Source organism: Mus pahari, chromosome 19 (assembly GCF_900095145.1).
Source record: "Mus pahari chromosome 19, PAHARI_EIJ_v1.1, whole genome shotgun sequence".
NCBI classification, from domain to species: Eukaryota; Metazoa; Chordata; class Mammalia; order Rodentia; family Muridae; genus Mus; species Mus pahari.
Window position 1 is genome coordinate 53333660 of NC_034608.1, and position 27074 is coordinate 53360733.

Genomic DNA, 27074 nt, shown 5'->3' on the forward strand with positions numbered 1-27074 from the left:
GGAGAAAGGAAGGAAGGAAGAGAGGAAGGAAGGAAGGAAGGAAGGGAGGAAGGAGGAAGGAAGGAAGGAGGAAGGAAGGGAGGAAGGAAGGAAGGAAGGAAGGAATAAAGGTGAAGGGTCTGAATGAGAGGCAATGGCAGGACCAGAGGGCTAAGTCTCCAAGTGGACAAACAGCAAAGGGAGGAGTCTATTTACCATCAACTCAGACCTGGCCTCCAGGTTCTCCCAGCATCTCTCAGTTCCTACCTGCTCCAGGGGATGGCTGGCGTACCCTGCCTCTACCCTGAACTCTCTAGCCCAGGGGCTGGGCTGCACTTCTCTCTCTAACCTCTGCTCCTTTCCTAGATAATCTAGTCATTTGGTTACCAGCCCCTTCTGTATCTTTGGCTTCCTAGCAGCTCTATGTGGCTCCCTGGTCTCCCTCCCCATTCCCCTCCCCACCCCCCATTCTCCCACATAGCCCAGCTATGTCTAGTCTGACCCTCCACATACCTACAATAAACTTTCTCCTCCACCCTACCTAGGAGCATCCTCGGCCTTTCCTTTTCTTTCTTTTCTCACTCAAAGAGATTCCTGAGTGTGGTATAAGAAAGCACTTTCAATAGGGACTATCAGCTTGGTTCTGACTGAACAAGCCTTTCTAAGGGGTCATTTTAATTTTGGAGTGTTTATAGATAGTTATCTTGGGAACAGGATACAAGAATAAATACAGAATCTGTCTCAGGTATATCTTATACCCATAAACTGAAGGTAGCTTTATGTCATGTTTTATATCATGTTTGATCCCATGTTATTAGTGCTCTTCTACTTTGTGTTTTGACTACGTCCTGTCAGTCATATAAGGTCAGGAATGAATCTTTTCACACACGGCATGGCAAGCCATCCCCAAAATTTCAGAGTTTTGATTTTCAAATTGGGAATGTTTAGCCTATGTTTGGAACCATTTGCATTAATTAACCACAAATACTACATTGAAATATATATAAATGAAATGTTTTGGTTACATCAAGAATTCAAGCCAAGTGGTGGTGGCGCATGCCTTTAATCCCAACACTCAGGAGGCAGAGGCAGGCAGATCTCTGAGTTCAAGGCCAGCCTGGTCTATTGACTGAGTTCAAGGACAGCCGGGACTACACAGAGAAACCCTGTCTCAAAAAATCAAAAAGACAAAAGAAAAAAGAAAAAGAAAAAAAAAAACCAGAATTCAATATATTAAAGATAAGAACTTAATTGTTAAGTAGCTCCTCAGATAAAAATCCTTTCTCATGTTCCTTGTCTTACTTTTTTTAAGACCCCAAGGGTCTCTGCCTTGGACAATGGCACGGGTAACGCAGTACCTTTTCTACTTGTAGCTTGGCGGGCGCGAAGTCTTCATCGAGGGCTAAGCACTGAAGGAAGAGCTGTAAGGCATCGCCTAGGAACCCAGCATCCTGGAGGACCTTCCCCTTCCTGAAGTAGACCTTCAACAAAGCACACACACAACTTCATACACAGAACTGTTTCCCCAACCACCAAGGAAAGAAAGGGTTTTCCATGTGCTGATTCTGCAACTGAGCGACCCTGAGAAGGAGCACATACGTGAAAAACCTATCTGCTACTCCAAAGTCCAAAGACGTACTCCACATGGGGAAACTGAGGCCCACAAAACGATCTTCAATTGAGAAGTTACTGATTTAAACACTTTGTGTGTATGTGTGTTTGTATGTGCACACATGTGCGCACGCATGAGGTGCCCAAGAGGACCAAAAGAGTATGTCTGGATGCCCAGGAACTGGAGTTAACAGGTGACTATGAGCTGCCCTCTTTGGGTGCAGAAAACTAAACTCATGTCCTCTGGAAAAGCAGCAAGTAATCTTACCTGCTAAACTTCCCAAATTGCCAATTTAAAGTTTACTCATATAATGACAGTTGAGAAAAACATCAAATAACATCTGTATTTACTGACTTTAAGATGCTTCAAAAGTATGTTTTAAAAATAATGTAAATATCTCATCTTAAAATCAGGATGAATGATATTAACATTTAAACTATGAGTGACTTCTTTTAATTCATTGAACAGACCATTCCCAGTGATAAATAACTGCAGTAAAATTTAAATAATTACCTTGTAACTATTAGTGACAAATAACCTAGGTAAAATTTAAGTCATTATCTTCTAGTTCTTAGCAAATGAAAATTGAGTAGCAGTTTTCAAATATGTCTAACCTGTATATGTAAATAATTCAACAACTCCAACTACGGTAGGTTATATATATTCAGGCTAAAATACAGTGTTTATATTATCTAGCATGTAAGGGGATCAAAGCAGTCAATTAGCTAGATTCTGTGGTTATAATTACTGTCCTCAGTTCCAATTTACTGTCTCTTGCTCACTCTCTCCATATATAAACATGCATACATATATATGTGTGTATTTGTATATGATATATACATATATGTATATATATGTGATAATACATATATATGTATGTGTATATATATGTATGTGTATTTATATGTGATATATATATATATATATATATATATATATATATCACATTGAAAAACCATCTGTGAATAAAATTCCTTGTTTCATCAACAATTCAAGCTGGGTGGTGATAGTGCACACCTTTAATCCTAGCACTCAGGAAGCAGAAGCAGGTAGATCTCTGTGAGTTTGAAGTCAGCCTCTGTGTGTGTGTGTGCGTGTGTGTAAACCACTTAGGCAAGGCCAACTTCTGTACAAACCTACTATCCAGTCACCTCAGTGGAACTCTGCTACCTCTCAGCATCTCCCAGCTTCAAGGACTATGCTTTTTATTACCAAACACATTTGGTAAATCCAGTCTGAATCTATCTTTACAATACATCAAGTTGAAATTTTTATTTAAAAATTTATGTTATTTTTTTTCTGTGTCATGAATTGTTTGTTCTTAGGAAACAAAGATTCGGGGTTTTTTTCCCCCTACAATCAAATTTTTTTCTGATAATAAAATTTGCTTAATTTATCCCCCTTTGGGGGAAGTCTCAAGTATGGGGTGGGGTTGGACCAGGGAGAACTGGGAAGTGAGTGTGACGGGGATGCATTAGGTGAAATTCTCAAGTAATCAACAAAAATATTATGCTGCAGAAAAAGAAAATCACTCATCTTACCTACACTTCCAGGAAGCTACAGATTTCTTTGCAAAAATGCTTCTCTTTTGTGTGTATGTGTGCTCATGTGTAGGCAGGTGTGCATGGAGACCATAGGCCAACCCTCTGGCCCCGTTCTTCAGATCCCGCCTCATGAGCTGCAGGGCTCTACCTGGCTGTCTTCCTGGCCCTGGGACTGCAAACCTGTACCAGGACACCTGGCTTTCACGGGCGTTCTGAGACTTGAACTCGTGCCTTGAAGCTTGTGGGGTAAACATAATGTCACTGACTTAGCTCTGAAATACGGATTTCATCAGAAGCCAACCATCTCCTCTGTTAAGACCTGCAGCTGTAACTGAAGCTCCTTACAGCTGTTACATGAATGAGAACATCCGTTTTTTTACCTCAGGCCAGTTGGGAAGCTGAAAGAGAACTGCGTTCAGATCCTCTAGGGCTGCTTTAAACTCCTGCAGGCCGGCGTAGGACTCCGCTCTGTAGATCTTGAGAGTCAGGTCACTGGGCTCTGAAATAAGCATTTCACAGGGATACTGTTATTTTAGAAAGAAGACTATAATAATTTGCAAAATACTGTCATACTAGCTTAAGAAAAGGCTTGTGATTCCAAAGTCAAAAACTGCCGAATGAAAGCTTATAGACCAAGTACAGCATTCATGCAACACACTTCATATGTCAATACTTGAATGGAAAATTTAAGAATTTAAGAGTTCCTAGAAAACAGTCTGGATCCGTAGCTCAGGTTCCCTTACTGCGTGCCTGCCTTCGAGCGCCTTTCAATCTAACCTGACTTTACAGGAGCGGGAAGCGGCATCAGTAGGGGACTGAGTGTACGCACCAACACTGTCCAAAAGCGAGCGGTGAAGGCTCTGCCATCTAGGCGCCTGGCCCAGGAAGTACATCACAGCTCGGGGGGCTTCCAGCTGCCTTGGTGAGGCGGGACCCACCAGGAGGGAGTTCCCTGCAGAAGCTCAGCCCGCTCTGTTCTTGGACCCCTTAGAAGGTTTCTTCTCATTTCACATGTTTACAGCATGTTCTCGCCATGCTTGGCATAGGACGCACACTCAGATCTGCCTACCCACCTGCTAGCACTGGAATGTGAAACGGCTCCCTCCCGGCCCTGTCAACACTTGGGCTCTGGCTGCTGGCACGGTTTGGGGAGGCCGGGGAAAGTTTTACACACGGGGTCCAGATGGTGGATACTGCTGAAAACCCAGGGCGCGGCTAGAGGCTTAGAACCCAACAACCTACTTCCCGATAGAGGTGCTTCCTGGCTGGGGTCGTGGATAGAGCAGGTGGCCCTAGCTGGCCACCACCACGGAGCCTCCAATGCCATGACTCCTGGTCACCATGCATAAATACACACCACTATAAGTCAGGAAGAACCTTTCCTCACTCTGATAAAGGTAGGGAAGGGGCCATAGCTTCTCTACAAACACTCAGCTGCTCCCCCCCCTCACCCCCTCACCCCCCAAAGCGAGCCACTAAAACATGGGTACACTTGGGCTGAGAGCAGGTGTGCCCGGAAGACAGAGCTAATTTTAAAACTCCTGCCCAGCTCCTTGAGGGTCAAATGTTAATGGACTCCGCTGGAAACCAGTGACATCACCAGTGAGTCCACACTACACTGCCATGGCTTCTGAAGAGATGAGGCTCACCCCACCCACCCACCCACCCACCCCTATTCTTAGTCATACAAAGGAGCCAAGCGCACCACCTCAGGCCCCTTGAGTAACCAGACATATGGAACGTTTCCTCTCCACAGAAACTTTCAAGATAGCTGACTGAAAACAGCCACCCGAAAGTCAACAGTGATGGACTGCCTGCACTGCACTGCACCTGACTTGGGGACCCTGGAGTAATCAAAAGGGCTTTACCGCCTGTGCCGTTGAGGAGGTGCCTCAGCTCATGGCGGCTGCAGGTGTCCACCGCACCCAGCACGTGCCTGGCACACCATGTACTTTGGTGAAAAGTGAAATGCTGAGATGCCATGCTTTGGGCTAACCATACAGAGAGTAGTCGCTGCAGTTCTTATAGCCTGGCACGGGGGGGGGGGAGGGGTATGCAACCGTCACCCCAACAGTCAGGAGTCTGGAAGATCCTGAATTAGAGGCCACTCAGGTCTGCCCAGGAAATTCTAGGACTACATGGTGAGACCTGACCCACTCTCCTCACCCCAATTAAAAAGTACAGAGGACCTTAACTTTGTGATCTGATTGCTGTTTCCTGCACCCCACCCCCTGCCCACGGACCAGGCACAGATATAATTCTCTGCCATTACTTACCGCTAGGATCTGTACCCTCAAGTTTTGAATTTTCACCCTAACATCACAACCACATTCCCATCAGCCCACTGTGGCTACCCTCATGTCAGCTTGTTCTTCCTCTTGAAGTCCTTTCACATTTACACCGCTGATGTCCCAAATCACAGTCACCCCGAGCGTGGCCAATTCTCTTCTTTCCCAACTGCCCTGCCAGTGGCCCTAAAGTTAGGCTTCTAAACTCTCAGTCCTGTCACGGAGGCTGGCTCTCTCCTGCCACTAGCCTGTTTTTACCATCTACAAGACAGGTGATACTGAAGCTCTGCCTCTGGCAGCCCCACTTCTTCCCAATGCCCGCTCTGTAGATGCCACTCAGTGCCATGACTCCTCCCCCTGCCCATCTTCCTTCCTTCTCACTCTAGCCCTTACGTAGCCCTCTTCTACTCTGGTGACTTCCCCATCCCACACGACTCATCTCGCCTTCATCCTCACAGGATGCTTCTCACTGGAGCCTGCCTTGATCCAGGGTGCCGTTCGCATCAACAGTGTGTGTGTGTGAAGCTGGACTCACTGTCACCTGAGGCAGGTGACAAATAGCCTTCACTTCACCATGACTACAGAGTTATTAAAACTTTGAGAAAAGAATCCCGTGCAGTAGTAGAAGTGTGTGCATGCCACAGCGCCCGTGTGGAGGTCAGAGGTCACCTTGGCCATCAAGTCCTCAGCCTCTACCTAAGGACAGGGTCTCCCTCATGGTTTGTTGCGTATGCCACGCTGGCTGGCCACTCGGCTTCTTAAGGTTTTCATTTCCCTTCTCATCTCACTATGGAGATGCTATGAACACAGACACATGCTACCACACCTAGCTTTGAGTGTTCTACTAGAGATTCAAACTCAGGTCCTCTGCTTACACTTTACCTGGTAAGGCACCGTCCCATGCCTTTTTATAATGCTGGGACTGGTGGCTCAGGTCTGTGACCTCAGCTACAAGGGGGAGAAGCAGGAAGATCTCAAGTTCAAGGCTTGCCTAGGCAACTTAGTGAGACTCCTGTCAAAATAAAAAAAGTGAAAAAGTAGCCAGGCAGTGGTGGCGTGTGCCTTTAATCCCAGCACTTTGGAGGCAGAGGCAGAGACAGGTGGAGTTCTGAGTTCGATGCCACCCTGGTCTACAAAGTGAGTTCCAGGACAGCCAGGGTTACACAGAGAAATGCTGTCTCAGGGGAAGAAAAAAAAAGTGAAAAAAGCTCACGAGATAAAGTTAGTGTTAGACTGCTTGTGACCCATGACTCTACATCAGCAGTTCTCAAGCATTGGGTCACGTATCAGTTATGTTATGATTCATAACTGTAGCAAAATTACAATTATGAAGTAGCGACGAAATAACTTTATGGTCGGGGATGACCACAATGTGAAAAAACTGTATTAAAGGGGCCAAGAATTAGGCAGGTTGAGAACCTCTGCTCTAGGTACAATACATGCAGCTTGGCCAGGCTGATAAAGACAGACGCAAGATTCCAAACCCAGAGCACTTGCTCTTCACTTCGAGGCTGCTAGTAATGAGAGCGTTCTGAACCTAGGCACGCTGGATGCGTAGGTGTCCTGTGCTATGCCGACCGTGTCCTTCACTATGTGCACAGCACCTGAACGCAGCTACATTTTGGGACAAATGCTGTTTCCATCATTTTCTCCTGACTCTGACAGTGTTTTGCGATCTCAGGGAAACACTAAACCCTGACCCATCCGAACTCCCCAGTCAAGTTCTCATTTCCTCTTGCTCTGGGGTACTGCTGTCATCTAGGGGAGCTGCTTGTGCACATTGTGGGCTGAAGGCCTTCTCCAGCCACGGTTCCCCCATCAGTGTGTCAATCTGCAGAGATCCACAGCGTTGGCGGGAATCTTAAAGCTGCTTCTTTAACCCATCTTAAAGATTTTGCTTTCTGCCATGCTGCAAAGGTTCTAAAATGTATACTGAGAAATTAAAAAAAATAAAGAAACTTAGGAATTAAGCTGGATATTTAAATGGTGCGCCCTGTGACTTTAACATGTGGGTGGGTTGAGGGAGGATGGAGAACTTGAGGCCAGTCTGCACAAAATGAGTTCAAGGTTAGCCTGCATGATACAGTAAGAACCTCCTGCCTTACCATCTAAGTGAGCATCTATACCATCAAAAACCAGAATCGATATACTGTCTGCAAGCTCTATCCTGGGGGGGAGGAGGGGCAGATTGGGGTGGAGGTGGCAGCAAGGCAAGTGGTATACTGTGGGCATCCAGAAAGCTAGTGACAGATGAGCTTCTCTGCAGCTGTCCCCTCAGCGATGGACAACGGGTTACATGTCTCCACTGTCACTAAGAATTCAGACAATTCCCTTCTCCAGAAAACCGTCCGAGACAGGTAGGGATGAAGTGCTCTCCCACTGTCACAGGATGGGAATTTGGGAATCTACAATGAGGACAATCAGGATTCACACTATTGGTTCAGTCACGTGATCTTCAGTTTGACTGGTCTTCAAATACCCCATGGTGCCAAATAACCATTCTAACAGCACTGTCAGGAAACCAGCTGTGCATGTATCCCAGTGAGCATGAGTCTATAGGAGGCAGAGATGGTTTCTTCAATGAAGATGGGAGTAGTGATCATGGACATGACTATGGAAAGAAAAAGGAAAAAAAAGTAATAAAGATGCAAAGTGCCTACCTAAGATACAGTCCACAGAACTCAGAAAGGTCAACATGCTGAAGGGCCCAAGTGAGGATGCCTCAGTCCCACTTGGGAGGGAGAAGAAAGCAACCACAAGTGGGGAGGGATCGAGGGAGGGGTCTGGGAGGGAAAGTAGAGGTGGGGGGGAAGTTAGGGGAGAGGACAGGGGAACCTGATCTGGTTTTGGGGGGGGGGGGGGGGGAAGGACTGAAGCCATGAGGGCCAGCAGAAAAAATGTAAACAGGCAACCTCGGGAGATAGGTAGGGAGTTAGGGGGACCCTCCCCCCAGATTGCACTAGAGACCTGGGAGGTGAGAGACTCTCAGGACTCAAAGGGAGGACTTAGACAGTAAGGAGAGGAAACGTATAGAGCCCACCTCCATCAGGAAGACAGGACATCAAACGAGGGAGGGGGTTGCCATCCCACAGTCACATCTCTGACCCATAATTGTTCCTGTCTGAAAGAATCACAGGGATGGGAATGGAGAGGAGCCTGAGGAAAAGAAGGTCCATTAACAGGCCCAAAGTGTGAATCAACTCAAAGGGAGGTCCCAAGGCCTGGCACTATTACTGAGGCTATGGAGCACCCACACAAAGGGACCTAGCATGACTATACTCCAAAAGACCCAACAAGCAGCTGGAAGAGTCAGATGCAGATATTTGTACCCAACCAATGGACAGAAGCAGCTCACCCCTGTGGTTGAATTAGGGGAAGGCTGAAAGAAGCTGAAGAGGAGGGTAACCCTGTAGAAGGACCAGCAGTCTCAATTAACCTGGACCCCTGAGATCTCTCAAACACTGGATCACTAACCAGGCAGCATACACCAGCTGATATGAGGCCCCCAACACACATACAGCAGAGGACCACTGGGTCTGGGTTAATTCAGAGATGATGCACCTAACTCTCAACAGACTGGAGGTCCCAGGGAGTTTAGAAGTCATGTGTAAAAAAAAAAAAAAAATTTAATTAAAAAAAAAAGATGAAACGTGCCTGTCATTTCAATGGGAGTATTACAATGACAGGGACATCATTTAAATGGTCACGTCAGGCCCTGTGATTAAAATGGTCTGAAATATCTTCGAAAATCTGTAAAGAACAGCTTTTCAAGTTGCCACGTTTCTTTATACAAATTTTAAAAATCAACATTTAGAGTTTCATACTGACATGGGCATTGTGCTTACAGTTTAATTACATTGATAGTGTCTCAATGCTGGGCTCTACCTATCTTTCTACCCATCCATCTGTCAGTCTGTGTATGTGTGCTTTAAACAACACGTCTGTCTGTCTGTGTACATGTGTTATAAATGATCTCGCAGTGAACCTGAAGATCACCAATTCAGCCAGACTGTGTAGCCGGCAAGCACCAAGGGGTCCCCTTCTTCCTCCCCGGCCTTGGGCTTACAGGAATAAACAGACATGCTCAGCTTTCTCCATGGGGCTCGGGACTGAACTCAGGTGGCCAGGCTTATGGAGCAAACACTGTACGTACTGATTTGTTTCCCCAGTCCCACCTGTGGGCTTTATAAAGGGGAAAAGGTTTATTTACACAAGAAAAAGTGCCACAATTTTTAACAATTTCAGATGGCTTGGGATTGGTGAATTATATAGGTTAGATAATTGTATAATACTATAGTAATTGTATAATTACTATGGAGTAATTATTTTAATTATATTATCCATTGTACTGAATGGAATCTCTTGCCAATATATCATTTTGGAGAATCTGGGAGAAAACAATCAACTTGATAGTTTGAGATGGTGATGCACATTCTGGCCATCAGAACCAGAAAATTCAGTTGTTCAATTTATTAGTAGTTTGAGAAAACATATTCATTACTTGTATAGATAAATTATACAGTATACATTCTGTAAAAGGCTTTAACAATTTTTAAGCTCTAACTGAACACACATGCTACTTTGTTCTAAACTTTCAGAAGTTTTTCGTTAATTTAGGTGTGATCATGACTAGTCCCATCGGATGCTTCACGCTCACCTAAGCATTAAAATTCGTGTTGATAAAATTATTTTTTCAAGGAGAACAAAATGTCAATGCACAGTCAGATAAAACTCTGAATGTTTTACCCAAGGTACTCCTTTTGAGGTAAAGCATCATGAAGCTGAATAACGAGGAGAGACAGCCCTCCCTAGGCATCTTATGCCACATTAGGTTTGACATTTTGGTCAGAAGAGATGTGTGCCTCTGGCAGTGATCCTGTGAGATTCAAGTATCACCTAGCTCTACAGGCTAGTCCTCTTAGGCATGTGCATAACATACAAAGAAACAGGCTGAAGACGTATCTTTTAAGCAATGTGAGACTCTCCCCATTAATTTCTACATTGTGTGCATGCATGCACAAAATGCCCTTATTAATGGACTTATTTGTCTTTCTTATTTATATATTAAACTATCAAAAAAGCAGTGATAAACAAAAAATAAACTTTACTATTACTTTTTGAGTAACCACAGGTAAGGAGAAAATCAACGCCAATGGATTTTCTAGTGATTGTACAAATATCTGAGGACACATTAACAGCACAAACAACGGATTCCAAGAGAAGGGTTCAGATTCTCTTTGGGCAGTTTAACTCTTTGACTTTCAGGTTCCCCACCTAGAAAACGCTTTTCTATAAAATACTCATACCTTAAAACTGTTGCGAGTACTGAATAATATACACATGGAGAGCGCCAGGGAGGGGGGGGAATAATATACACATGGAGAGCGCAGGGGAGGGGGGGGACTGGATGACACAAAAGTGCTGAAGTAGTAGTAATGACATTGTTGATTACGCTGCAACACTTTCAGAATGTAATAAAATCAGCAGGTTAACTCTTGGTACAAGGATGTCTCCCACCTTGTCATTTACCCACATGAATCTTAGACCTGGTGAGACAGGTCTTTAGGGATCAGTAATGTAGACTGGACACTACAGCTATCGGCTACAGTCAGAGAATGGGAAAGTTGAAGAGAGGCCTCTCTGCCTCCTACCTTAGAGTGCTCTTAGGGTAACTCATCTTCTCTAGCAACTCAATTCCAATTCTGAAAAAACAGCTTGCAGTAAAAGAAATGGAAAAGATACAATGTTATCTAAAATGTACTTGAGGCTGGAGAGATGGCTTGAAGTAACAGCACTTACTGCACTGGCAAAGGACCTGGGTTCCATTCCTAGCTCCCACACTGGGCAACTCACAAGTCTGTAACTCCAGTTCCAGGGTATCTGACACCCTCTTTCTGGCTTCTGCAGGCACTTGCATGCATGTGACAAATATACATACATACATACATACATACATACATATATACCATTATTTACACACACATGCATGTACACACATGCATGTATGTACATACACACAAATTTAAAACATAACAAATCCTTTTAAAAGTTACTGTACAAATAACTATAAATCTAAAGTAACAATATTTTGGTATACTTTGCATTCTTTGATGAATAAAAGACAGTTAAAATATGGAAAGTACTTATTTACAACAGGACCCTTAGAAGGTATTTATAGAACCAGGTTTTTCCATCTTCTACAACAAAAACACTATTTTAGATACATTTTAGTTACATGGCATTGTAAAGATCTTTCAAGCACCTCATTAACTAAATGACTGCTATAGTATCAATTCATTAGAAGTCAATAATTGTGGCGCAGGCCTTTAATCCCAGCACTTGGGAGGCAGAGGCAGGCAGATTTCTGAGTTCGAGGCCAGCCTGGTCTACAAAGTGAGTTCCAGGACAGCCAGGGCTATACAGAGAAACCCTGTNNNAAAAAAAAAAAAAAAGTCAATAATTAATAAATTCCATTTTTAAAATATTTTGAGTGAATATTATTGTGCTGTAATTAAAGAAACCAGTAATACAAACTATGTAATGACAAGGACTATATTTTGTTCTTTATTGTATTTCCAGGTCCCACAGCATACAGCCTATGTTCCTAACCTATCAAAGGCACTCAGTAAATAGTTGTTGAATAAGAAGCAGAGTTAATATTCCTTAATGCTAAGGCTTTCATCTACTCTGTTTTCAGAGGCAAGCCACCTGTCTTCTGCTTAGGTCTAACCTGACTATGTCTTAAAAGTTGTTGGAAACACTTGAACTTTTTCCCGCAGTCCATGGACTAGAAAAGCCAATGCTTGCCTTTCAAGTCAAGGGTTTTATGCAGGCCAGCGAAGATGACTGAAATGAAAACAGCCTGTGGACTCTAAGAAGCACATAATTGCCAGTACTAAGTCCTTTGTGCAGTACGGTACAGAAATGTTAAATGCAGAAGGGTATATAAATACATTGAAATGCAATCATTTAAAACTGGTTAAATTGCGGTAGCTATCAAAACCCTTTCCATTCTCTTGAAACATACTCAGAATGTATTTGATTTGACCAATCTTCTTATAACTAAAACCTCGCTCCCCTTCCCCCGCAACTGATACAGCAGGATGCTACTAACTGGCATGTGTAAACTGCAATCAGGGTTTAACCTTTATTTAGTCAAAATGTATATAGAAAATGGAACTGAACTTAAACCCACAAGGCTTAGATTTCAGTTTCAGCGAATTTGCCTGACCAGCACAAAGCTTTTACGTTGTAAACCTCTCTATGGTCTTCTGGGAATTTTACTGTGTGAGGCCTTCTTCTGAAGCAGTTCACTTGTTTTCACCCAATCAGTTCTCACAGCAGCCCTGTGGGGGGGGGGGGGAGAGACCTCACTCATGGCTTAGACAAGGAAACCAGAGAACAGAGAGGTCAGGCCACATACCCAGGTCACACACTAGGTGACAGCTGTACTGGGACTCCGGTAGGTAGTTTGCCCCCAGTGTGCAGAGCTCTGTCACTAACTATAAAACGTCTCTGGCCTCAACGTCCTTCTGAAGGACCTCTGTAGGACCCATTAATACGTATAAGCCTAATAATATAAAGTCTGGGCTGGTGAGATGGACAAAGGCATTTGCTGCCAAGCCATTCTTCCCAGGTCTGACACGGAAGGCTCTCATTCCCACTGTGTCCTCTGACTTCCATATGTACACCACGGCATGTATGTATGCATGAGCAAAAAGGTAAATAAATGAAAAACATAAAAAACTAAAAAAAAAAAAAAACCTTCCTTAAACAATTTAAATTAAAAAATGTACACAAACACACACACAATACGCACACACTTTGACTTTTTTAAAAAGCCACTTCAAATGGTCAACCACACCGTTCTGTCTTCATGTGGAGAGTGGGGTACACAGGAGAGAGGGGTCAGTGTAAAAAAATCCAGAATAAAAAGACTCCACCCCACAGTGGGATCAGTTCAAAAGACTCCAGTATAAAGAACGCAGAAAAGACTTTTACATAAGCTCCTTGAATACTAAGAAGAAAGTTATGAAACATCTGAGAGTTAATACCAAAAGATCAATGGATTAAATGTTATCTAAATATATTTCAATGCAACAGACCCTTATGTAATCGCAATGGGAATTCTGATGTTGGCAAGGGTTCCCAGGCTTTCCTTTTCTGTCGAGTTTAAGTTTGGTTGTGTGTGGGGGCCAACTGCAGACTAGATTTTTTTTTTTCTAATAATATTTGTTTCATTCTAAGAAACATGAAAAAAAAAATACAGCAAGGGTTTTTTTTTTTTCATTACCAAAAAGGACAGTACCATTAATAACTATAGTAGTTGAGCAATGATACAAATGCCTTTCAAATGCTTCCATAGATAATAACTCACCAACTCAAAAAAAAAAAAAAAAAAAAAAACCCAAAAAACAAAACTTAACCTTAACAACCGGACAAACAGATTTCTGAGAGTAGCAACTCAAACGGAGGTGGGTTGCCTGTTTGGAAGGTTAGGGGTACAAAGCTGAACATTGCCAGGCAAGCATGCTACCCCTGAGCTCTCTGCCTACTCTTATTAATGCCCATAAATTATGAATCACATACAATTGCCCTCTACCAACTAAAATATGTTTGGCTCTATAACTGTTCTCCTTTTATCTCACACAAAGAATTCAAGGGAAAAATATTATCACTTTAGTATCACTGAGATACATATTCAGGTGTAGAATTACTGGTTTTTGACAAGCCTACAAAGAAGAAAAATAAAAACCCAATACCATAATAAAGTGAAAGGCGAGAGATTTGCATTCAAGCCCTGAAAAAAAAAAGGGGGGTGGTTTACATAGCTTGTAGGCAAATCTCACGTTTGGTCTGTGAAGCTTGGAAACAAAGGAATTCATCATTCCCAGCTTTTTCTGTTCAAGATGATATCCTGGTAGACCCTAGAATCTCAATGCTGGGCACAGAATGTTGGAAAGTGGAGGGTCTAAGCTGCCCATACAAGCCACCACCCAAGTGACTGTTGATAAGTCACCCGTCCAGTCTCTGCTTCCTCGTTAAGGTCTGACCGCAACCTGATACTGGATGACTGGTCAGTTGGTTCCAGCTCCCCCACTCAACTTTATTCACCCAGATATCCAGAGTCACCCCCAGCAGAACTGTGGATTCCGAAGTGTTCTGGGTTTGTCATCTTAAGGGTATGCCTGAAGCTACTGTCACTTACTCAGGCTGACTGAAAGAGTCAAGATAATAATTTCAGTTACAAGTTTTTAACTTATCCAATACCTAAGTCAGTTCAAATCCCAATGTCAATGATTTCCTGGGGGATTAATCCTATAAGTAATTTCTCATGGCAGGCAACAGACACAAAGGATAGCCAACACCAGGTGACCAACTACGATAAAGTTGACATTTGGACCTGATCAGTCTTTCACATAGGCAGGCGGCTGTGAGCCTAGGAACCTTTAGTAGCATCCTTGGATGGGCCACCAGATGTCCGTACTGACAGGACTCCTACAAGAGGTAGGAGATTCGAAGATGTCTCTACAGGCTTTTCTAGATAAGGTCCCCTCCCCAGTAGAGAACAACCATGTTCCAGGATCTAAAGAGGAACTCTCGGTTTTACTAAGTTTGCCTTTTTTTCTCCCCCGCAGCTTAAAAGCCATCTTAAGATCTAAGCAGGAGACGGGACAAAGCTGCTGTTTCTTGGATAAGAAAATATAAACAAAAGACCTACAAAGCTTCCCCTCACAGGTCTACTGTGAGCAAGTCAAACTCCTCACGGGAGGCTACTTCTCCACCAACACCAGGGGTACGTGGGAGCACGCACAAAGGTCCAAGGAAGCAGGCTATGAGACAGGCAGGCAGGTGGAGGAGGTTCCAGGAGCAAGAGATCCTGCAGGTAAGAAGAGGTGACCACCTCGGGGGCAGCCGGCCACCAACTCGGAGCTGGGCCGTCGCTGGGCCTCCCGGTGCCGGTGCCCGCGCCGGGCTCCCGCCACGCCCACAGAACGTCACCCGTTACACAACGCCCCCCCACCCAGCTTATGCAATTCTGCCCTCCCGCGGCTTCTAATTGCCCGGGTGACTTTAGTGCACGACCAAGGTAGACGAGGTATCCCCCCCTCCCGAGCCCCGCCAAGCCCGGGGATGCTCGCCCCCACCCCGGCTGGGGTTCCCGGCCAGAGTACAGAGGGGAAGCCTGAGGCCCCCACCCACCCCGCGCCCAAGCTCCGCGGCCCCAGGTCCCCGCTGGGCACGCGCACGAGGGAACCTCGCATCCGCGCCCCTCCCCGCACCGCGTCACTCGCGGCTCCCAGGCGATCCCCACCGTGACCAAAGCACCCCGGGGCGCCGCCCCCTCCCACACTCGGGATCCCGGCTCGCCGGGCCCCGCACCGCAGCCCCGCATCACCTGCTCGCAGGGCGTCGCAGGCGGCGGCCAGGGCCTCCCGGTAGCGCCCTTCGTGTAGCAGCTCTCCGAGGCGGCCGGCCGCCCGCGCGCGCTCGCGCTGGCCCGGGAACCACTTCTCCGCCAGGTGGTTGAGCACGACGCTTGTTCGGAAGTCGGCGATGGCGGCGGCCAGGGGCGGCGGCCGCGGGGTCCCCTCGGAGGCGGCGGCGGCGGCGGCGGGTGGCAGGCGGTCCCGGCACAGGCGGCAGCGGGCGCGCAGCTCCCTCCGTAGGCAACGGCGGCAGTAGCTGTGGCCGCACGGCACGGTCACCGGCTCGCTTAGGAAGCCCCGGCAGCTCAGGCAGCTGAGCAGCCCGGCCGCGCCCGCTGCCGGTGCCGCGCTCCAGCGCAGCCCGTGGCGGAGCCGGTAGCTGAACACCAGGCAGTCCACTAGCGACCCGAGGCGTTCGGGCCTGGCCGGGGCCCCGCGGCGCAGCGCAGCGGCGAACGCCTCCAGCGCTCCCTTCAGGTGGCCGCCCAGCGCCAGCAGCTCGCCGCGGCGGAGCAGAAGCTCCCAGCGCCCCGGTTCCGCGCCCGCGCGCTCCAACCGCTCGCCGCCGCCGCCGCCCACTTCCCACGGCCCGTTCCGGCTCCGCGGTCCACCGGACGCCTCCCGATTCCCGCCCGGGGACGCCCTCGCCACGGCCGGAGAAGACATGGCCCGCGCAGGGCTGCTCTGTCGCCGCCGCCGCCGCCGCCGCCCGCCGCCACGGTCCGGGAACCTCCGGGGCGCGCGGCTCCGCACGCGGCCGGCAAGCAGGGGGGCGTGGCGCGCGGACATGGCGGGGCGGCGCGCGCCCGGGGAGCCCCTGGGGGCGGGGCCTGCAGGGGAGGGGCGGGGCTTAGCGAGGCGGAGCGGGGCGGGCCTTGGTTTCTGCGCCCTGCCTCCCGACACGCGGCCGGCCGCCTTGTTCCCCCGGAGCCGGCCGGCCGGTCCCGCCCTTTCTGAGCCCCTCCTGGAGAGGGACGCGAGATCAGATGATCCCCAGCGGGGATCTAATTGGCTTCCGTGACAAGGAGGGCTTGGCTCGTGACTGAACAAAGCCCGAAGTCTCCCGGGCGGCCTTCGAGCTGACACCTCTTGTAACCGTGGCTGGTCCCCAGGCCTATAACGTGGGCGCTGTGCAGTTCGTGTGTGCACCAGCAGTGCCTTGACCCCAAACCTGCAGCACCTGAGTAGGTACTTCGACTCCACCTGGCCTTAGAAGGAAACCTTGGGTGGATCTGGATGCCCTGGGTTACGACTGGCCAGAACAGGAAAAGGGATGGTGAATGCACGGTGTGATTACTTTGAGACTTAAATCTGAAATCGGCCAACTTTAGGCACACACACATTCCAGGTCCAGAGACCACTTCCTTTGGTTAGTGCTGACTTGTGATGAAGTTTATTAAGAGTTCAAACGAAGAAATGAACTGTCCAAAAGAAGCCCGATACTTTGTGAGTGACCTTTAAATTTTAATTTAAAAAGTGCAATACACCAAAACCCCCATTAAACTATTAAATAAACAAACCACACCTTAGAGAGTGAAAGTCTCCAGGTTCCTCAGATGGGCTTCACATCCTTCATACACACGAACCCACAGTTGCTTAAAGGTTTTTAAATGAGAAAATAGAAGAAAAACGATTTCCCTGTGGCAGAAACCAGATCACTGCGATACAAGCATTCCGAAGCTTTGTCGACTGAAGACAGTTTGGCTCATATGTAATGGATTCTAGTTCCTTTAAATGTGACAGCATCGAGTTTAATATTCTCAATGGAAATATTTATAGGTTTGATTACAGAGTACTGGGTGGAAAATGTAGGAAGAGATTTAAGGCTTTTGGTTCTTTTTCAAATACTTGGTAACAGGAAAGGAAATATATTTGTCTGAAATCATACAGTCAGTATTACAAAGAAATTTTAAGATCTTCTCACGGTGATAATATCATATATAATGTTTAATAAACAGTTACTTTCTTCTTTTTTTTACACGAGGTCTGCAAACACACTTACACAGAGCAGGTAACAAAGGTTTTGAAAGTGTCTTTCTACTACACAATGAGCAAACTTCAGAAAAGAAAGAGGGGACAGGAACAAAGGGGTTAAGGAAGAAGAGTTAAAAACAAAAAACAAAATCCCGGGCTCCTGTTCCAGCAGTAATGCAGAGACAGTCTCCGGAAGCAAGTGGCAGCCAGGCAGGGAACATCTCCTCATCTGGGGTGGTGAGCACGGAGAATTATTTATGAGGAGAACCTTAAATCTAAGTTACATGGGCAATGCCGTGTACCTCGTTTAGCTTTGGAATGAAGCCCGGGACCTCCTGCCTGCTGGGCGAGCCCCCAAGCATAGAGCCTTAGCCAAAGCAGAACAATGATGTGAGGTAGATGCTGAGACACTCACTGGAGACTTAAAAATCTAACCAGTGTAGTGCATTCACGCGTGTGTGCGCGCGCCCACACACTCTCGAGAGCACACACACACACACACTATTCACTTGAATACTTCATTCTTGCCGCGTGTGCGTGTGCGCACACACATATATCCACACACACATGCACACACAGGCACACACACTCTTCACTTGCACGTTTTTTTTTTGCGGTGTGTGTGTGTACACACGCACACATGCACACACATATGTACATACACATACACACACTATTCATTTGCATGCTTCATTCTTGCCAGGCGTGCACGCGCGCGCGCACACACATGCACGCACACATACACACAGTATTCACTTGCACGCTTCATTCTTGCCCAGGTAGTTTTCAAACTGTGCCCTAGCAAACATTTCATGAACTGCATTCATCATTAGACAAAGTATAATAATAAATGGGTAAACAAATAGGTCTTTTCAGTTACAGTTTCAAATCAGGTTTGTTATGAGATTTCTCTCTAAAGGGAAATGTGTGTCTCAGAAAATGAGATGAAGGATCACCTTGTCCTTTGCAGTCTCTTTCCCTACTGACTATGACAAATACACCCGAATCTGGCATGGAATGAAGTGACACAGTTATGATAAAATAAGGAGGGAGGGGATGGTAGGAGGAACTGTGTCCTGCTCTCCATGGCATTTGTAAATGGTTATAATTCATGTTTGCTGGTTTATACATTTACATAACCTGTTCTCTCTCATTTATGTAACTTATTTATGTAAGAGGCTGTATTTCCACTGTGGCCTTTGTATGCAGTACAACTTCCCCCTGATGAATCAGGAAGTCTCGGGCACTGTAATCGCTGGCATTGTAATAGGTCACTCTTCCATCTCTCTGTGCCACTAGAAAGGGTATATGCCCTTTGATGCAACTGCCTCTTAAATTCAAGGGGGAGAGAAATTAGTACCTTCATTCATTTTCTAAAACTTAGCCTTTGGTCTCTGACTCATCCAGCCGGCTGGGAGGAAAAAGAAGAAGGCCTGCAAGCCAGCCTCTGGGCAGGAGGTGTCTGACAGGCTTCAGGGGCTTTCTCCTTTCCTCCTGTAAGCCTCGCTGGCTTTTGTCATTCTTTGCTAATGAAGTAGTAAAATCAGGAGGTTTGTATTTCATTTCAGCTTTTTTTTTTTTTTTTTTTTTTGTTTTTTGTTTTTTGTTTTTTGTCTTCTAAAATAGATCGGTTATGTAAGAGAGTNGTAGTAAAATCAGGAGGTTTGTATTTCATTTCAGTTTTTTTTTTCTTTTTTTTTTTTTTTTTTTTTTTTTTTAGTGTTGTCTTCTAAAATAGATCGGTTATGTAAGAGAGTCAGAAGAAAAGCGTATCTGTTTCCTAATTTGGAAAATGCTTATCACCATCATTCCGTGCTTATCCCTCCTGCCCACTGCCGCACCCCATGCCTTGTCCTGATAGAGCTAGACTGTTAAGAATAACATTGACACAATGGCTTGCTTGCACACGATACAGGAGGACATTTGAACCTCCTGTTTGTACAGTCGGTGAACTTAGCATTTGTTTTCCACATCATCACTGAGAAAGAAAGAAAACTGAATGACCGTATGACCGTGAACCTGGGGAATATAACACAAAGGTAGAAAATATATGTCTAGGTAGTTCTGTGTTCAATCATATATACACATATACATCATACATCCATACATGCATACATACATACAGTCCATTTCCTGGTTCAGGTTAATGACATTCCTGATGCTAGAATCTAGCTAATGCTCTGAACACTAAACCATAAAGTTTTATACAATCTGCCTATATCCAGTAGTGTCACTATAGGTGAACCGCCTATAGACAGGGTTTCAAAATCCACCTTCTAGTAGTCTCGGTCATTATATATGAGAAAGCAGGGCTGAGAAACTGCTGGCCTGATAGAAGCCCTCTAAGGACAGGGAATCCAGACACCTTAGCGCCGACTGTATTCCGTGGGCGGTGGGAAGCGGTCACCTGTTTTCCTGGCTCCCATTTGCCATCTGTACAGAGGACAAAGTAGATGCTGCTCTGAGTTGCCCCCAGAGCCCAGCTGGAGAGCTTTATATGAACACACAATGGTGGGTAGAACAGCGTTTCCCAAGCCCAGGGACACAGCAGTGTGACACCTGATGCAAATGGAACAGAAGGTAGAGACTGAAAGGGAGGGGACCGAATCTTGAGAAATGCACTTTGTTGCTACACACTCAGTCCTGCTCAGAGCAGGTGGAGTGAGTCTCTGGGACATTCAGTCACCAGACAGGGACCCATTAACCCGTACATATCTGCTTACCTCTACCATAAATCTAGGAGAGGCTGGAAGAAAGCCTGGGGTGGGGGTTGGGGGGGCCTGGTTATGTAACAGGCATTTGTAAGGAAGTTTATATAAGATGCTAAAAATACAGTATATGATCGCTGCGATGGTGTTCTAAGTGAAAAGCCCTAACGGGGACAACCTGAGTAGGTTAAATAGAGGTGATTCTAAACAGATAGAGTCGAAACCCAGTTACTTGCAGGGGCAACTGTTACAGTACAGCTTACCAGTCACTAGAGCTGCTCGCCGTCCCTGTGAGGAGCACTCAAGGGTTTTAGGAAGGGTGCCTGCCCTAACTCTTTAAAAGACTCTAGGAGTACTAAGTGTGTAATCAATTTTATTAATTGTCTTAATTCAAATGGGATGTGCTTCCCAAGTGTTGGGCTCTTCAAAACAGATAAGCACAGAGATGCCCTTCATATACTCGTTAAATTCTGAGAACTAACTACCCATGAAGTCCTGGGTCTTTCCTGCCTCCTTAGTGCTGTTATCATCTGAACACACACACACACACACACACACACACACACACACACACACACACACACCTCTAGAGTGTAAGCCTCTCGGGATATGGGACTTCTGTCCATATGGTTCACCGATAAGTCTCTGGCATGAGTAGGAAGTCAGCAGGTAATCTCTGAAGGAGCCCACCCACAGATCGGAGATACCATCTCCTAATCGGCTCTCCTGTTACCACCAAGAGCCTGTTCTTCACACTGACTACTAGAACACCTTCTTTTTCTCCCTGCTTCCTTTCAGTTGTGGATTGAAGGCATCTTCTTAAAATTCAGGGGGTAAAACATAGCCTCCTGTGTGTAAGACTCAGGAGTCTGCGAAGTCCCTGGGAGGGTGTGACACTGGAGCCTTCCTGAGTGACTGAACTTTTCTAGGAAGTCAGAGGGCTTGCTTGGTCTCTTTCTATTGTTAACGATTGTTATTATTAGTATTGTTGTTGTCCTAGTTCCAGTGGCAGGGACAGAAGAAAGCCTCCATTAAATATCCTACAGGTCTTACTGACTGATTAACATTTCAATGATTATGGAGCGTTTGACTGTTGGAGATCCAGATCCAAATTCTCTTTGACTGTCTTAGACCCCCTAAGGAGCCATTTATTGCCCATTTCTGTATGTCATGTAAAATCCTTGTAACTGTTAGGTAAGTCTTTTTTAGAATGTACAGACCTCTAGCTTTTATGAACATAAACTATCATGAGATGGCGTCTGAGACCCATAGCCGAGATTTCTTTGTTCCCTGTAACCTGTCTCCAAGATGTTTCCAGCCGTGTGTTTGAAAAACGCCCTGATTTATGGCTTCCTTTGCTCTGCTACTCTGACAACTTCATGAATCCCTTTACGTGTTAGAACATGGGATTTGGGGGCGACCTGAGCATGTGTTCTCAGATCCTGGCCACTCATATTTGGTAGCAGAATAAGCTTTCCTATTCCCTTCGAGGCAAGAGGTGTGTGTTTTTCGTGGACACCGTCATGTGGCGATGTTGGAAGAAACTGGCAGTCTGCGCGACCCAGAAGAGAGTCCCTAGCAGAACCCAAACTTACAGACATCCCCCAAACACACACCACAGACACCATGCAGCCAGAACCATGGTTCACAAACTAGTTTGTTTCGGATTTTTTTATTGCAGCTGAATCAGATCAAAACCCGTGCCTCCCTCTACCTCTTTCTCTTTGACTGGACAGAAACTCATAACCCTTTGACTGTACCTTTAGAATATATCCTGCATCATGTCTTCCCTCTTAAACCTACCTACAACCCCACTCAGGATCATGACCCAAGACAATAGCATCTCTTGTCTCAAAACTAAGGCAAAGAATTTTGTTATTATTTAGGTACAATACCATTTTCCCCCAGAAGAGATGGGTTATATTCAGAACAAAAACATAAACAAGTAAATAAAGCCCTAATACTTTGGCAAAGGTTTTCACATTATTTAGTAGCATCCTTAGCTTGAAATACTTTCTACAGTCCTAAAAATATTAGCACAGACTTGAAGATTTAAGGTTTGTTGGGATGTCCATAGGGGTCAAAATATCTCAGGGTCATCTGAAACTCCTTTAGTTTTACTACCCACTGGGTGGCCAGAAAATCCTTCTCATTCTACCTTCAAAGCTACATCCAGGATGTTACACCTTTTCACCTATCCCCCCATCTCATCTCTGTCCCCAGCCATGCACATCTCTCAACCAGACTATGTCAAAAGCCTTCAACCCAGCACCTCCCTCTGGCTTTCTACTTCTTCCTTCTCTACAAACAACACAACCCACAACCGGAAGTGTTATCTGAAACCAAGCTGCACACCCCACAGAATTTACTAGACCCCCCCAGAAGAAACCCTTGCCCCAAGGTCAGTGCTTGACCTTCCCCCTCCCCCTCCCATCCCCCCACTTTTAAAGTCTCAGACCTCATCTGGCCTCCCCATCCTTCACTCCTGTCCTGGCCCATTCTAGAGCATTTTCTCTGTCTCCCTTGCTTGGAATATTCTGTAGACTCCAGCAAGGTTACTCTACTCACTTTTTACTGGCTTTTGTACAGATGTCACCTCCTCTGATGACTTACTTGGACTCATTATTTTTCTTACTTTATCTTTAATGACTCGCCCCAAGATACTATATACCTTTATCTTACACGTTTCCCCCCAAAGGCTATGCATTCTACTTGGGATTTATGTGCGTTGCTCAAGGCACTATATTCAGTGTAATTGGGTGTTGATAACAAATTGAATGTGGTGGTATGCCTGCAGTTCAATTGCTCAGGGGGCCAAGTCATGAGTCTGAGGCCAGTCTGAACCACATCTTAAGACTGGCCTAGAATTTTTTTTTAAGTTGAAAACTTGAGAAGGGAGTCCCAGTGCTGCCTATAGAAACACGTTTGCTTGGATGCTCTGTTCCTCCTCAGAGAAGCTGAGGACATGGTCACTAAAAGAGAAGAGAGAGACATTAATGGGGTCAAGGGTGTGCAGTGGAAGCTGCTCACTGGTCTCCCAAGGCAGGTACTAACAAGTTATTAACTATATTCAAGAGTGATACATAAAAATAAAGTTTCCATATCAGCCTACGTGGAAAGGAGTCATTAACCTTGGTGATAGTTGTCGGGTAAACTGATCCTTTGGAGAGTTCCTGAATGTACTGGCAGATGCCCTTGCCAATACCTTCATCCCACATGGCTCTGTTTCATGTGTACATTCTGGAGATTGCACAGCTTGGCTAGGCTGTCTCCTTTAGATGACAAGTCTCATGGGACACTTTTCCCTGGCACACTCTCAGTTCCCTTTGTGATGATGCTTTTAGAACCTGACCTATTGAATAAATCACACTATGTTTAGGATTACACTTTATAGAATAATGGGTGATGTGGAGAGAGTGCCCGTTTCTATGTTTTGTCTAAAAGACTAAAGTAGATGAATAGGCTTAGGGGCGACTTTGGTGAAGGGGAAGAGCAAGCATGCAAAATATGTCGACCCCCAGCATTCGGTTAGCTCAGGTGACCTAACCCATCCCAAGATGGTCCACAGAGTCACTGTTATAAAGGGAAGGGTACAGACTTCACAAGATGAGAGTCTATGTGTTAGTCAGCGTCCACTCTTATAGCACTTGGAGATCCAAGCTCATGAGAGGTCAGGCCGGTGGTGAGGCAGCATATCATGGTGGGGGGATGGGGCAGAGCAAAATGACTCACCTCATGGCCAAGAAGGAAAGATGGATGAGGTGGGGGGCAAGGGCTTGGAGTTTCCTTCAGCAACACACTGCCAACAACCTGAAGATACTCCACTAGGCCCGACCTTTAAATGTTCCTCTACGTATCACCTTCTGGGGAACAAGGTTTTTACCACGTGGTTTTTCCAAGTACATTCAGGACTAAATTATAACAGTTCGCAGGCAGATCAGAATCAAGACCAGGATGTAAGGCTAGAACATGCGGCAAGGGCAGTAGCTGAGAAAGTTAGGAGAGACGAGAAGCAAGGTAAGGTCTGCATACTTGTGGTCTAGTGCCTGCTTTAGGCCATGCTGTTTCAGGGCCTTGGACAGAAGAAGTGTGTGTCTCTTGTTCCCATTCAGAAGTAGTGAGGTGAGAATCCTTTGAAATGGAAATGACATTAAGCCACACAAAGGGACCTTTCATCTAGTGTGGGATCCAAATGTTTTAGTCTGTTCCAGCTGCTATAACAAAAATAGCTTAAATGGTTTATTTATAAAGAGCAGCAATATCTTGCTTACTTTCTAGAGGCCGGGAAACCCAGAATCAAAGCACCGAAAGAGTTGGTGTCTGATTCTGCAATACCGATAGATCAGTGTCTCACCCAGCCGTTATCCAAGAAGATTCCTCCTGCAGGACCTGGGAATGAATACAGAGACCCACAACTGGATCGTGTGCAGAGGGCAAAAGAACTCAGAGCCCTCAGTCCTAAATGGGATGTTTCCTGAAATCCGTCCCCTCAGGGAACTCTGTGGAGAGAAGGAAGAATGACTCTACGAGACAAAGATGGTGGAGGATGGGGAGGAAATAATGTGATTGAGACATAGCAGGGCGGATGCACATCTGAACACACAGAGTCCATGACAGCATGTCCATAGCCTACACAGGTTAAAAACCAGACACGGCCCCAGCACTGAGAGAGGAACTGAACACTGAGCTCCCATCCTAAACCCAGAAGCTATTTCCAATTGACAGCTGCTCACAAAGGAAACTTAAGTTTTCTCCAATGGCACCTCACTGGCTATACAAACCACTCCTAAGGGAGGCTCCATGCCCAGCAGTAGATGCCAACAGAAAATGGTATTTTTAGTGATATTTTTGTCTTGTAGTGTGTTGTGTGTGTGTGTTTTTTTTACATTATTTATCTTTTAGTTATCTATTGTAGTTTCTGATTTTTCTTTTTCAAGGGGGTGGGAGTGGATGTGTGGGAATGTCTGTAATATATATTTGTTTCTTGTGCCTTTTCTTGGTTTTGCTTTTCTCTGTTTGGTTTGTTTTATTCTGGTTTGTTCGTTCGTTTGTTTGTTTGTTTGTTGTTTCCAATGCCCCGTTTGTTTTCTAAATAGAGAATGAGACTGGATGAGAAAGGATCTGGACAGGATCCAGGAGAAGAGGAGGCAGAGGGATTATGATCAGAATATACCGTATTAACATTTTTTCTATAGTAATCACAATAATGAAAAAAAAAACAAAACAAAACTTGGTGTCTCATAAGGGCCATCCAATCCATAGATGGCATGTCATCTCTGGGTCCTCCCATGGCCAAGGGAAGCAGAGGCTCGACGAGACCACTTTACACTCGCAGCGCCTGCCACAGGCTCTTGTTCCTGGATCTGTTCTCTCTAGCTGGCTTCAGTGGAACCTTTGTGAAGCCAGGCCTGGCTGCCAGACGTAGGTTACTAAGGGGAGACCTCTGAAAGATTGAACCCCTGTCTGCTTTTAGCCTGCTCACTCAGGTTCCTGGTCCTGCAGCCACAGGACGGCTCCTACAACAGGTTCCCTCTGCTGTAGTATGCAAAGCAACCAATGTAAAGACCAGATTCACACAATGGCTTCACCCCCACAGTCTAAGTGCATCCTAAAAGCCCTACCCTTTTCTTTGCATCACACTAGTGGGCGGCAACGCTAGAGTTTGGGGGGAGGGGTCGCTGACTCTCATCCCATAGCATCCTCTGTTGCTTGTTGATGATGCAAAAAAAAAAAAAAAAAAAAAAAAAAAAACCCGAAAGCAACTTGGAGATGAAAAGGCTTATTTTAGCTCACTCGTCCAGGTAATTTCCTATCACTGAGGGAAGGCAGGACAGGAACCTCAAGACAGGCTCAGGAGGCAGGAACTGAAGCAGAGACTATGAAGGGAAGCTGCTCACTGGTTGGTTCCCAGGCCTATACACAGGTAGCTTTCTTACACAGCTCAGACCCACCTGCCTAGGGATGGTGCTGTTCACTGTGGTCTGGACACTCCCATTCAATCATCTAAGACGGCGGAGAAGTCTACAGACTAACTTGATCTAGGTAATTCTTCCGTTATGGTTTCTCCTTCCCAGCCGACTCTAGATTGTGCCAAGCTGATAGCCAAAGCTAAGTAGAGCACATAAAACATAGTAAGTGTTCATCACAAAAATTAATAGGATATAGAGTATGGTTTTGAACCAGCTTAAGGATGATGGATACAATGAAACGCTGCAAAGAGAAGCAGGTCTCCAATGAAGTCAAGGCAAGAGGTCAATCGTGCATTTCTGCTACGTACCCTTCGACATTTCTGTCAATGAGAACACTCAGGCGAGATGATCTAAGACATCCAAGGACTAATATAGAATGTGGTTCCTATAGTCTTCTGCCTCAGCTTAATCCCACTATGAACCAACTCCACTATGAAACCAACCAAAGCACACAGCAGATGAACAATGAGAATCACTTACAATGGGGATCTTTACCGTGAGAACCACTCTGACCAGAGAAGTCTAATTGCAGTATGAAAGGCAGGGGCACATCCCAGCAGCAAATGTGCC

The 27074-nt window shown here is 45.7% G+C and overlaps 1 protein-coding gene across 2 annotated transcripts in view; it reads right to left on the minus strand.

Annotated features, from left to right (window-relative positions):
• The window catches only part of Lonrf1 (LON peptidase N-terminal domain and ring finger 1), a 34902-nt gene extending 18368 nt beyond the window's left edge, over positions 1-16534 (minus strand). For both annotated transcript variants that reach the window (XM_029532252.1, XM_021219480.2), the window contains exons 1-3: positions 15823-16534; positions 3516-3634; positions 1338-1460 (exon numbers count right to left, since the gene is read on the minus strand). In XM_029532252.1, the coding sequence (XP_029388112.1) occupies positions 1338-1460; positions 3516-3634; positions 15823-16519 (939 nt within the window). In that variant the 5' untranslated portion in view covers positions 16520-16534. The remainder of the gene's footprint in view (positions 1-1337; positions 1461-3515; positions 3635-15822) is intronic.
• Positions 16535-27074: the final 10540 nt, after the last annotated feature.